The sequence below is a fragment of the Panthera leo genome, chromosome A1 (genome assembly GCF_018350215.1).
Source record: "Panthera leo isolate Ple1 chromosome A1, P.leo_Ple1_pat1.1, whole genome shotgun sequence".
In the NCBI taxonomy this organism is placed as follows: Eukaryota; Metazoa; Chordata; class Mammalia; order Carnivora; family Felidae; genus Panthera; species Panthera leo.
The window spans coordinates 49,912,138-49,925,591 of NC_056679.1; the positions used below are offsets into that span (position 1 = coordinate 49,912,138).

The following is a 13,454-nucleotide window of genomic DNA, read 5'->3' on the forward strand; positions in this document are numbered from 1 at the left end:
CTGCTTCCTACGAATTGCATACTATTAGATTACACCAACATACAATTGTTGAACATTTATAAAAACTCTAATTTTTGATTATGGACCATGCTCTTAATAAAGAGCAGAGTTGTTTATTGGTATTGGGGTGATGGCTCTGGAGTGTTACTAGGAGTGCTCTGTGGATTCTAAAGCAAATCAAATGTAAATTTTGGTTATACTTCCAACAACGTGCATCTTGAGAATCACTGTGTTGGTGTAGTTGAGCAGCTCTGCCTTATGTGCTAATGCGTGTGGCATTTCTTACCCCTGTCACGTCTGTCTAACGCCGTGTCTCACGAATGCATTTCCAGCTGTGCTGTGCTATCAAGAACTTAAAAGTAATAGCCAACATTTGAGATGCAATGGCACAGAGAGTAGTGTGCTGTTGGTGTCTAAATGTTGTTGTTTCTTACTTTTAAGATAATCAAAAATCCTTTACACACTTGTCTTACAGTATACTTCCTGGACTCATGGATTTTTTTTTTTTTTTTTTTTTTTTAGATCTGCTAGCCTTCCTTTGGCAAATTAAGGTTTCTTTTATCATAATAAGAATAGCTTATCAGCCATGCATGTGCAGGGTCTATTTGTGTCAGTATCCTTCGTGTTTTTGACATTTTTGTTAAATTCCTGTGTTTCTGTGGTAATTTAATTGAAACATTGTGATACTCCTAGCCCAAACTGGCTGAACTGAAACAATTCCTTTTCTTGCTCTGTTCTAATGTTCACTTACTTTTCTTCAACAGGCTATTTTAGGGAAGAACTTTTTGCTAAGTCTCAAAGCAGATTTCTTAAAAAAAAAAAAATGTGCGAGTGAATAAATTTACCAGACAGCTGAGGTTTCAGGAAAATTAAATAAATACTGTATGATAATGCATTTCATGAAATTTGCTTACTTGTTTATAATCCTTGTCCTACATACAGACCCACATTTATGTAGTCCTCCTACGAATAAAAAGAGTGATACTAGGCCCATAGCCTTACACATGAAGTTGAATATCTGTGCTTCAAATAATAGGAGAGGGAAGGGAAAGATTTCTTGAACATGTTTTTGTGGGGTCTTATTTAAGGAAAGTTGCTTATTAGCAAGGAGACCTGGAAAATGTGATTGGGAGCTGTCACATCGTAATTGAACAGTGGCAAGTAAAATTTTTGATTTGTAGATGTTGTAACACTTGAAATTCTTTTTTTTCCCCCTATTAGGCTGAGCTATGAGATACTACCAAGTCTATTCATAAAAGAACCCCGAAACCTCTTTAGAACACACCATCAGTCCAGCTCTAGAAACAGGAGCTAGGGTTCACCTTTGGCATCCACAGTTTCTCTCTCTCTCTCTCTCTCTCTCTCTCTCTCTCTTTAAATGACTTTGACTTTGGGAGGTAAAAAACAAGCAGATGAAATTAAAGAGAAAAACTAAGATACTGCTGTGGTTTAAAACAAATCGTTGACGTCCCTTAGTATACTGGCATACAAACAGCTGGTAAGACTTTCTGAAAAGAATTATTTCACAGAAATGAAAAAACTTATTGTCTTTTTCCTTTCCCACATGCTGCAATACAGGAAGCTCCGATTCTGTGGTTCCTGATGTAAGTAGTGTTCATTTGTTTTTGGAATAAATAAGGTGACCTTGGTGGGACCGAATTAGCACCGAGTAGCATTGCTTATTTTCAGTTGCATAAGAATTTATCAAGGAGCAGTCTTTCCAAGTTGGAAAGACCTATTTTGAGATGAAAAGCCAAGCCTCCTCTGGTACTGCTTAGGCAAAGGGTGGTATGAATAATTCATGTTAGCGAGAGTGCTTCAGTAGACGACTCAATGATGTCACATGTTCTTCCTTGTTTGCACATCTTCTCTTCTGACTGGTTAGCTTCCAGTTCCAACCCTCAGTGCCCCGAGTCGCTGGGCATGGGATCAAGAGGAGGAGCGGAAGCGGCAGGAGCGGTGGCAGAAGGAGCAGGACCGCCTTCTGCAGGTAGAGCAGAAATATATGGGCTCCCAGGAACTGGTCCCTGTCAACCAGCATCGTGAAGCAAATTAAAAAAAAAAAAAAAAAAGTTAAAAGCTAATAACCTCATAATTAACAAATCTTTTGATAGGTAGCCCATCTTGTGTTAATTACATTTCTATTTTGAAACTTTCCCAGCCCTCTTTTTAAATAATTATTTACCCCGTGTATGTTTTAGAATGAGGCACTACAGTTTTGTGGAATTCTTACATGTGGGAAGTGTATGGGTTGTAAGGACTTAACACCCTTTACGCTGTGTGCTTATTCTGTTGCAGAGAAATCCAGCCCCCTTGCTAGCAAGGGGCTCTAATCAATTACAGCTGTGGTAGAGGGTGGCTATAGATTCAATTCTGAGTATCTACCCGTCCCTCATACTGTGTTTTAATTTGATATAAGCTATTTGTTTAAGTTTATTTATCTCGAGGGGAGAGAGAGAGACAGAGGGAGAATCCCGAGTAGAATCCATGCTGTCAGCGCAGAGCCCGACGTGGGGCTCGATCCCACAAACCATGAGATCATGAGCTGAGCCAAAATCTAGAGACAGGCACTTACCCAACTGAGCCATCCAGACACCCCAATGTAATAAGCTATTTTGTCCTTTAGGGATGGAAGTCCTATTGGTTAAAATAATATCACTGCCTTTAAAGATTGAGATGAATGGTAGAGCTAGAAAAAAATGCTAGTAAAACAGATTCTGTTTAACATCATTAACCTGTTAATTAACTAATTAACTAACATGCTGTCTCTTCTTATAGGAAAAATATCAACGTGAGCAGGAGAAACTCAGGGAAGAGTGGCAAAGGGCTAAGCAGGAAGCTGAGAGAGAGAATTACAAGTACCTGAATGAGGTAGTGTTGGAGTATGCTGTGTTCTCTGTCTTGGTGAAATTAGCTGAAAAACGGAAGATACTATATTTCACCTGGCTTTGGCCACATATTCACTTAACACAAGCTCTTTGGAAAATACAGTGAGCTTTGATTTGTCAGAATTTTGCTTTGATGTTTCAACCTTTCTCTTAGTTTCTGTAGAGTATCATTAAATAATTGTGTTAATCAACTCTAACTGCACCTTTGTCTTCTTCTGTCTCTGTCACCCATGTGTGGCTTTGTTGGCAGTGAAACTTTTACCATCATTCCAAGTGGAATTCCAGGCCAACTGCAATAAAGTCTCTAAAACTGACTATAGATCTGTCTTTATGACATCATAGAAAGACACGGATTTGGACGGGTTTCTTGTTCTCCCTGGTCACCTAGGAGCTGATGGTCCTGAACTCAAACAGCATTTCTCTGACTGCACGGGAGCCTGCCGTTGCCAGCTGGGAAGCCACCTGGGGTGAGGGGTCCAAGTCCTCCGACCGGGAAGGAACCCGAGCAGGAGAAGAGGAGAGGAGCCAGCAGCAAAAGGAGGGTGCGGACGAGGACCAGAGAAAGAAGCTGCAGGAGCAACTAACTCTTGAGAAAGAGAGGACACCGGAGGAGCCACAGTATCAGGAAGGGCAGGAGCAGAAGAGGCATCCGGCGGAGGCCGAGGAGCGCAAGCACCAGGCAGAGAGAGAGAGGGAAACTTCAGTCAGAATATACCAGTATAGAAGGTTTGTCCCACAGCCGAAGGGCACTGTCGTATTTTAAATTGGCTTGGCTTAGTTGTATCTGTTCCCCACTCCAGAGGCACTATGTTGACCCCTACCATCCATTCTCTACACAGGCAGCCCAGTGGAAACCCTTTACATTGTACACCTGATCCTGTCACCTTACTTCCCTGCTTACATCTATTCAGATGGCTCTCTGTTGTGTTAGAACACCACCCAAGTCCTCGTAGTAACCTAGAAGGCTTGCACGAGCTGGGTCTTGGCCCTGTGGTCTATGTAGCTTCCTACTACTCTTCCCCTCACTCTGTCTGTTCCAGACACACTGGCTTCCTTTTCCTTCCTTGAAACTCTCCGATGCATCCTGCCCCAGGACTTCTGCATTTCTCAGTCCCTGTGCTTGGAGACATCTTCCCTCACGCATTTGTTTGTCTTACTCATTTTCTTTAAGTCTCTGCTCAAATGTCACCTTCTCAGACTTTCCGGAATACCTCATCTAAAATATGTGTCTTTTCCCCACCCCTTCTCCCGACATACCATGCTTTATGTTATGTGTTTGTGGCCTTCCTGCCCACTGAAACATAAGAATTACATTTAATACTTCTTTGTTTTGTTTGCTTCTCTAGCCCAGCCCTAGAACAGTAGCAGGTATACATCTGTGGGATGAATAAATTGCAAAATATGCTATTAGTAGTTCTGCTTTCTGCAGTGCTTGATTGAAATACTTGTGTTGAGTTTTTAATCCAGAGGCCGTCTCATAAAGAGGCTAGAATAACATTGTTTTGGTATCAATTCCTCAAGCTCAGGAAAGGCATTGAAGTCTGAAAGTTTTACCATAAACTCCTCTATCTTTTTTAGGCCAATTGATTCCTATGATCTACCAAAGAGAGAGGAAAAATCCCCAGGGTTGCTTCCTAGTGACAGGTATGTAGGACATCTCATTGTAATATGGTTGGAATAATTGGTTTAAATGAATATTTGAGGGCTTGCCTAGATGTTTTGTAGGACTACTTTAACTTTTTCTGTGTGTGGGGAGGGGGTGGGATACAAAGATCTTGCTGGTTGATCTTTGTACGGACTAGCTTTTGCTGTGTAACCAGCTACCCCTAAACTTAGTGATTTAACATGGTTTTGTGGGTATTTTGGGGCTGATTCTAACTGGCAGTTCTTCTAATTGATTGGGCTCCTCATACATCTGCTACTGGTTTACTAGGCAGCTCTGCTTTGGGGAGTTGGCTGACTGTCAGCTGGGATGGTGAGGACAACTAGGCCATGTGTCTTTCAAGACCCAGCAAGCCAGTGCAGTCTTACGTACGTGGTGGCTGAGCAGAGAGAGGGAAAGCGAAGAAGCATGCAAGGCTCCTTGCAGTCTAGGTTCTGAACGAGCCCGCCAACACTTCTGCCACATTCCATTACCTAAAGTCACAGGCCAGCCCGAGTTCACAGAAGAGAGAAAAACTCTACCTCTTTCCGCGTAGGAGGAGCCACAATGCGAGGGGAATGGACGCTGGGTAGAAGTGTGTTCATCTTCGGCAATCTATCTTAATTTTTGTTTTAAAGAGGTTACAAGCAATGGCCTAAGCTTACTCGAAGTCATGTGTGGACATCTGAAATGAGAATTGCGGCCTTCTCTTAGGCTGATTAGAACTACCGGTCAATTCCAGTAAATGTTATATATGTCTTAAAATTCCCTGAAGTGTTAAATTTAATGTTTGAAAGTAACTTTAAAATGCTTTGCAGTTCTGAAACCATTAAGGACTTCTGGATAGAACTCTGTCTATACATACCCAGTGTATGACCATAAATTTGTGTTTTCAGAGCTGACATTTCTTCTTTAGGAAGTTTGCCTTAGATATATGGAAAGAGTCATCTCTATGGGCAATGAGGATGACTGAGTAGGACTTCAAGTCGATAGGGAACATTAATATATAGGGTAGTAATGGGCTGACATGAAGCTAGAAAATGTTTTAGCGATGGATGGCCTTATTTATAGTGAAGGTTTCTGGGTAATTGTGGATCATTAAAATGTGTATCTCTCTTTCTTAAAGATATGCATTTACTTATATATTTAAATAATCTTTATTTATGTGGCTTATTACCTTGAGAAAATAGATGGCAGAGGCAAAATCAGTAACTCCTGGAAATATAAAACACTGCTAGGCATTTGTGATGCAGCATGGGCTGAGAGGCATTAAGAGGTGTGGCTGGACACCTTGTAATAAAAGTATTTTCTGTGTTAATACAAATGAAACCATCATGAAAGTTGCTAACAGTTGTGATACATTATTATGTCCTACACATTATTATATGTTGTATATATGCACATGTATGCTCTCTCTATGCATACGTTATGTGTATGTATGATAACATATATTATTCGTTACCACCACTATCATTTGGAGTTCTCGTGCTTAAAGAGTGAGAATGAGAACAGCATGGGTTGATACAGAAACCTAAATGTTGCCATTACAAAGTCAGGTAACTTCATAGGTTCCCTATGCCAGCACGGGTGAGTACCTCTTTGCACTGCCAAGATAGCATTGGTCAGTGGCTGTTTCGGAGTAAGTACCATAGTGCCCAAAAAGTCAACTTCTTGACCCTTGGGCAGCATGAAGGAAGTGGGGGACAGTATGATGTTAGGTAATCTGATGACAGATGTCTGGTATAGCCTGTGAGATCGAGATCTGGAAGAGAATCAAAGTACACAGATTGGTCAAAAATCATAGGCTTAATCATCCTACAAACTGGAGAGGATCTTCACATTTATATCTGCTTCAAGCATTAAGCTGTTTTCTCATTTAGAGACATCCCTGTTTTCTGCTACCTTGTACAACATGAAAAATTCCTTAGTATGAAAATAAATGTTGCTCTCAACAGACATAGGAAATAAATCAACTGCTTTAAAAAGCAATCTTTTTGGTGTTCTTACATCACAAATGTAAAAAAGATGTTCCTAATGAGACGTCTGTAACATGTTGTGTTTTGTTTTGTAGGAATAAATCCAGATCCACTACTGAACTGGATGATTACCCTACAAATAAAAATGGTAAATGTGAATTTTCCCCCCAAATTCCTCAGCACAGTTGCTTGTTTATGCTATCACACGCTATGATCGGTATTTTTAAAGTCAATATATTTCAGATTCATTAAGATTACATAATTAAAATACCAAGTATTTTTAGCATTTGTGTATAAAAACAAAACTATCTTGTGGTTATTTTGGCTTTACTTTATAATGGAGGGGGTACTGGGAGATTAAAATGGTTTTAAATAGCTAATGAAATATGAGCATTTTTCAGTGCTGCTGATGGTTTTGTATAGATTTCATCTTGCAGCCAAGGAAATGGGACAGAAAAGTTTTCTGCAGAATACCAGGGGACTTAAAAATTGTTTATAAACTTGAAATTGTACATTTAAGTGCCAAGTGTCCCAAAGTCCGAAATGATAATCATTTCACTAACTTGGCAAAAATGAGCTGGAACCTGATATTATTAGTATAAAGTGTGCTTTTAGAAATGCATGTGGGGCGCCTGGGTGGCTCAGTCAGTTGAGCATCTGACTTCGGCTCAGGTCATGATCTCATGGTTTGTGGGTTTGAGCCCTGTGTCAGGCTCTGTGCTGACAGCTCAGAGTTTGCTTCAGATTCTGTCTCCTTCTCTCTCTGCCCCTCCCCCTTTCATGCTCTTGCTCTCTCTCTCTCTCTCTCTCAAAAAGAAATAAACATTAAAAAATTAACTAAAAAATTAATAAAAGGAATGCATGTGACTGAAATTATATAACTAAGCGGGGGTGGGGGGAACCCCAAGCATAAAGCATCATTTTAGAACAGTGTTTGTATATCAGTCTTTGGGTAAGCAGGGTGTTGGCCGGTTATATGAATGAATCGAAGGTCCAGGTGAGGATTGAGATGAATTTGGTGGACATGCCCACTGATGGATAGCTGCTTCCAGCTCCAGCCTGCTGCGGCATTGTGGGAGAATGCAAGCCTGTGAGGGCCAACTGTTTCTGTTGTAAAAGAGAAGTTAATGAAAATCCACATTTTTAAAAAATCTTTTAAGTGCTGACAAGGATAAACAAAATTTAAAACCCTCTGTGAGCCAAACAACACATCTATAGCCCTAATTGGTCTAGTTTGTAACCTCTGGTTAAAGCTCATAGAATTTAGTTTGTTAGGTTCTATGATCACCTCCTTCTCCTTAACACATAGGACCTTCCATTATCTGGTCCTAGTGTAAATTTCCAGCTGTTATGCTGTCTTTCCTGGCAGGAACCCTTATCTTAAACCAAAATTTTTTCTTTCCCAGTTCCCAGTTTATCACATGCTTTCTGATCTTGTTCCTCTGGTCTTACTTGTTTGGATCTCTGAGTTTCTTTCCCCCCTGAATTAGCCCTAGCCACAATTAAAATCCAGCTTTAAGTACTTCAATCTTCAATGTTTGCTTTCTTCCCTTTACTAACTGTAAAGCTCCTGAGTAGCAGGCAGTGGAACTAACGAAATGAAGTATTTTGTTGAAAGACTCAGTTATGCCAATAAGGCACTTCTAAAATAGAAAATGTTTAATTTAAAATCTGACCAGGGGTGCCTGGGTGGCTCAGTCAGTTAAGAGTCTGACTTTGGCTCAGGTCATGGTCTCACGGGTTTGTGGGTTCGAGCCCCACATCAGGCTCTGTGCTAACAACTCAGAGCCTGGAGCCTGCTTCGGATCTGTGCCTCCTATTTCTGCCCCTCCGTTTCTCTCTCTCTCTCTCTCTTTCAAAAATAAAAAATAAAAAATAAAAAACCTGACCAAATTGATAAGCTGTATGCATACACAAATGTAAATGTAGGTATGTATGAGAAAACTTTGGCCTTTTTCACTGCTCACTAATGCAGAGAGGCGCCATGAATTTTGAAAAAAAATGACAACAGCAGTAAATGTGGAGAGTGAAAGGAAACAAATCCTGAGATGAAATTTCCTAATCCCAAGTTGAAAGGGGGAAAATACTTCAAAGTTATGGATGTTTTACCCAAATCAGAAATTAATCAGCTTATCCAATGAGACAAAGCCTTCAGGATAAAACTTCACTTAATTGTCATTCATATATTCAGCATCCAAATTCTGGCTTTGTCAGTTTCTTAGAGGACAAACAAATCTGATAACATTCCTCGGTTAGCATTTGGGTTACTTGACTATTTTTCAATTTCACAAAAGCTATTTCAGTGATAGAATGTGCTCTTATTCCTACAATTTGGTCATGACTTATTCTAGAACTTACACTCAGGAAGACTTGAGTCATGTCAGCTGGAGATGCAGGCATATATATCTTCCTCCCCCCAGAGAGAGTGTATGTTTTTTGAAACCGTGTCACAGCAAGCTTTCGACGAGCATGTGTTTGATTGATTTAATTTCATGAGGAAAGAGAAGCGGAAGAGAAAGTATTTCTAGATGATCATTTTGAAGCTTACTAGCACTGAAATGAATGTTGGTTGTTTCCTTTTTGGGAAGCCTGCTTAAGTCTTTCTGGGTGCACCTATGACGTGCCTCTGGGTGTGGAACTGGAATTCGCAGGAATAGCGGACTTAACTTCTGTGTTCCCATGCAGCAGTCTTATTGAGAATTGATGTTAGCATATGTGCACAATGTCATATTTTTTGCTACATTGTATTTGGAAATTTATCCACTATCCAACCTCCTTTTTTTTTTTTTTTTAAATAATAGCTAATCCTGCAGTTTTTGATATGTTTTTAATTTAGGAAGCAGTAAATATTTAGACCGAATTGGGAGCACTAGCTCATCACAGAGGAGCTCCAAGAAGGAACAGGTGCCGTCAGAAGCAGAGTTAGAGAGACAGCAAATCCTTCAAGAAATGAGGAAGAGAACATCTCTTCACAATGACAACAGCTGGATCCGACAGCGCAGTTCCAGTGTCAACAAGGAGCCCATTTGTCTGCCTGGGATTATGAGAAGGTGCGAGAGTTTTTAGGAGTTAATTCCTCTTTTGTACTGTGAGGCAGATATTTAATTTCTGGACAGGTGGGTGACTTTGTACAGGAGAGTTGTCGTAATATTTTTTCTTATCTAAAATTCAGTGGAGAGGGGCGCCTGGGTGGCGCAGTCGGTTAAGCGTCCGACTTCAGCCAGGTCACGATCTCGCGGTCCGTGAGTTCGAGCCCCGCGTCAGGCTCTGGGCTGATGGCTCGGAGCCTGGAGCCTGTTTCCGATTCTGTGTCTCCCTCTCTCTCTGCCCCTCCCCTCTTCATGCTCTGTCTCTCTCTGTCCCAAAAATAAATAAAAAACGTTGAAAAAAAAATTTAAAATTCAGTGGAGAAAGGGCAGCACAGTGAATGTGACTGGGCACATGTTCGAGCACTTATTTGAGGGCCAGACACATGCCAGTTACTTTGTCTACCTCATCTGACTTCCTCTAGTGAAAATGTTTTGAGGCAAGGATGGTGATTCTGTTCTTCCATATAAAGAAACTGTGGCTCAAGCCGGGAGTACACTTGGACAAAAACACGTGGCTAACAGGTTGCAAAGGTGGATGTGAAATTCTGAAGTAATGATTCAGTCGCTTAAAAAATTTATGCTGCTCTTTGTCCTTCCTTGGCTGCTTAACTGAGAAAATTAAGCCTGTTTGTTTATAATGAGCTAATGGTTCATTTGGAATCATAATAGTGTTTACACAGTGTGAAACCTAATTTTTATAACTTTAAGGAAAACATATAGATATAAATTAATTGAAAATGAGAAAGATGAACATTTTGAAAGATGTTGATAAATGAATACTGAAGCTACTTTTATTAAGTATTTTGCCAGGTGACAAACTGAGGAAAATTTGGAACACGTTACAAGGGCTAATTATCTCACTATACAAGGAACTTTCATAAATCAATAAATAAACCGTGACAACTTTATAGGAGCATAGACAGGTGGTATGAACAGATAGTTCACAGAAAAAGAAAGTAAACATATAAAAGGTTAACGCTACTCCTAAGACAACAATGATGTATCTCCTTATAAGATTTGTAGAGGCTTAAATATTGACTAATTCAATCTAGTCTTAGCAGTGGTATAAGGAAACAGGAATTATTTCTCCCAGTTGAGTGGAAAGTTTTTCAGTATTTATTCAGCAGAAGCTTTTATGTCTGTACCCATGTGAGCCACCTAGTTTCTGGCACTTTATCTTCTGAATGTATTTGGATAAATATGCAAAAGAGAGACCAAAGGATATATACTTAAGTATTATTGGCAATAGGTAAAAAGAAAAGAATCAGAATATCTGTGAATAGGAGTGTACTTAGTTCTTGCTAAACAACTAATGGCACATTGATGAACCCCAGTTTTGAGATGGTATATGATACAGCAATGTCTCTTTCATTCTTTCAGAGTTGTGTAATATTCTACCTTATCACAATTCTTATCACAACTGACTGGGCAGCACTTTGGATGATGTTGGTTGGGGGCACTCGGACAGCCCTTTTTGAGCTGGTGTTGGCAAAAAAAAAAGTTACTTTCTCTTTTGATAAAGGATGAGATAGTACATCATTTTGACTTTGTAGGCCACATCAGTGTCTGTCACATATTCTTTGTTGTTTTTTTTATGACTGTTTGAAAATAAAAAATATCCTTAGCTCATGATTTGTGCGTATCCTGATGGTGGGCTGTAATTTGCTGACCTCTGATGTAGTTGCTGCACTGAGAGCTCATCTGGATATAAAAAAATTGTATATAGTGTGTGAAAAATAAAAATTTTGACTATGTTTAGTCTAACACCTGATATATATAAGTGCCTAAAATGGTATTTTTTGGTTCAATTTTAAAAATTAAGATATGTCTATTCAGCTGAATATTTAAAGGAAGAATGTAGTAGTTTATTTTTAAAAAATTAATATTTTCCACTTTGGTGTTTTTTATTTTATCTAAGCACCAAGTAAATACAAATAAATGAAGATTAATTGAATATAAAACATCATGATTCTGATGAAAAGAAACTTTGGTTATTAGTGGCAACTTTATATGTAACGGGACTCGCTAGATTAATACCTACTTATAAAATACAGAAGGTAGATATTTTAGTGACTGTAATGATAGATTCTAGTTGAATGTATTATATAAGCTTAATTAACCCTTTCTGTGTTCAGAGGTGAATCTCTAGATAACCTGGATTCCCCAAGATCCAATTCCTGGAAACCATCCCCTTGGCTCAATCAGTCTTCAGGAGTCCATGCTTCCTCCTCCGTTCAAGACTTCAGTCGCCCACCACCTCAGCTGGTGTCCACGTCAAACCGTGCCTACATGCGGAATCCATCCTCCAGCGTTCCCCCTCCTTCCACTGGTTCTGTGAAGACCACCACCACGCCTTCTCCCACACCACGCAGCCATTCTCCTTCAGCATCACAGCTGGGCTCCCAGCTACGCAACAGGTGAGAACCCTAGTCTTGGGGTATTTTTTCATTAAAATTTCCCCAGAGTCTTGTCCAAGTTTTCTGGTGAAAACCAAAACCAAGCCTTTTGGAATCTGTCAAATTCAGCGTTCCTTTACCAAAATTAATTAAGGTTTTCTTAATAGCTTTCCATGCTGCCCTAAGAGCATTTACAGATGTCTTGTGAAGCCATTGGAGACCTTTGAAACATGTGCTTCATTGCCACTGTCCCGTTTGCTTGTGGTCTGTGCACACGTACTTGTGTAGTTCTCAATGTGGAAGCATAAAAATATACAGTAATTTGTAAATGCATTTGAAATTTATGAGTAAGAGCAGTATTGTAAATGTTTGACTTTTATTGAGACTATATGCAAACTCTTTTTTTAATAGGAACTGAGTGTAAAAGGAAAGCATTATAACCCAGCTCCATTGTCTGTGCAACTTTTAACAAGCTGGAGAAAAAATGTTAAGTAGTTAGATACTGCTTTTTTTGTTTTTGACTTTCAAACCATTGCTGGCTACTTACGTAGTTTGCCAATATTTTGTTCAGACTACAGAACCCAGTTCTGTAGGTTATATGATGCAGGAACTGGTTCGAGTCGTAACCATAGACCTAGACTCAGCTTGTCTTCTGATGTGGAGTAAAACTCAGACATCAGCCTGTGTTGGGTTTTGAGGTTTGTTAGCCTCTGCACAGACCCAGTGCTTCAAGAAACCGTGTGTATACTCCGAAGGGAGCTCTAGGCATATAGTACTTTCCATTGCAATGAAATACTGAAAAGTAAAAACACGGTGATTAATATTGGAATTTTTTTTAGCTATCAAATGAGGGATTTGTTAAGAAGACATAGCCATCTAAAATAATGTTACTTGTTCCAGGATCTCTAAAGTGTGTATCATGGAGTTTTGAATTAAGAAGGGGTACGAATTTGTGGTAAATGTGGGGAGAGATGAAGGCTATGGAGTTGGAGGAAGGCAGAGGACAGAATGTGCACTTACTTATCTGAGAGCTCTGCCCTACAAGAGCAGATAGGAGACGGGCTGTTGACTTTTTTGCCCTGGAAATGTCTCTCTCAAGGAGGCAGCATGGGCAGTGATACACTGTCAGTGTCACTACTGTGCTGGTACGATGGGAGGCAATGGTAAGAAGTGACCTTTACCTTCCCACCTGGGACAGGAGAGACATACATCCAGGGGAGAGTAGAACCCCTCCTTACCTATGTAAATGGTAGCTGTCAGCCAACTGTCACCCAGAGGCATCCTGGAAGCCAGAGGCACCGTCCGGAACACTGGGACTTTTGTGTTAACTAGAATAGCAAGTGAGTGAGAAAGAGGCTGGGAAAACAAGGTTGAGATGGTAGAGGAGATGTGATCTAAGGACAGTAATGTCAGGAGGTACAGAATGGACAAATTACACTGAAATTGTTCATTTGTACAAATAG

The 13,454-nt window shown here is 39.9% G+C and overlaps 1 protein-coding gene and 1 long non-coding RNA gene across 11 annotated transcripts in view; one reads left to right on the forward strand and one right to left on the reverse strand.

Moving 5' to 3' along the window:
• LMO7 (LIM domain 7) overlaps nt 1-13,454 on the forward strand; it is a 193,405-nt gene that overhangs the window by 176,306 nt on the left and 3,645 nt on the right. For 8 of the 10 annotated variants that reach the window (XM_042927995.1, XM_042928041.1, XM_042927978.1 and 5 more), the window contains 8 exons: nt 1,579-1,604; nt 1,886-1,990; nt 2,779-2,871; nt 3,277-3,614; nt 4,467-4,532; nt 6,602-6,654; nt 9,343-9,556; nt 11,731-12,012. In XM_042927995.1, coding sequence (XP_042783929.1) covers nt 1,579-1,604; nt 1,886-1,990; nt 2,779-2,871; nt 3,277-3,614; nt 4,467-4,532; nt 6,602-6,654; nt 9,343-9,556; nt 11,731-12,012 — 1,177 coding nt within the window. The remainder of the gene's footprint in view (nt 1-1,578; nt 1,605-1,885; nt 1,991-2,778; nt 2,872-3,276; nt 3,615-4,466; nt 4,533-6,601; nt 6,655-9,342; nt 9,557-11,730; nt 12,013-13,454) is intronic. The other 2 variants (XM_042928012.1, XM_042928031.1) reach the window with 2 other exon arrangements.
• Nucleotides 1,446-3,137, reverse strand: LOC122213817. Its single transcript, XR_006199641.1, has 2 exons — nt 2,863-3,137; nt 1,446-2,027 (listed from the first exon to the last, which is right to left on the reverse strand). It is a non-coding gene; the product is annotated as an uncharacterized LOC122213817 (long non-coding RNA).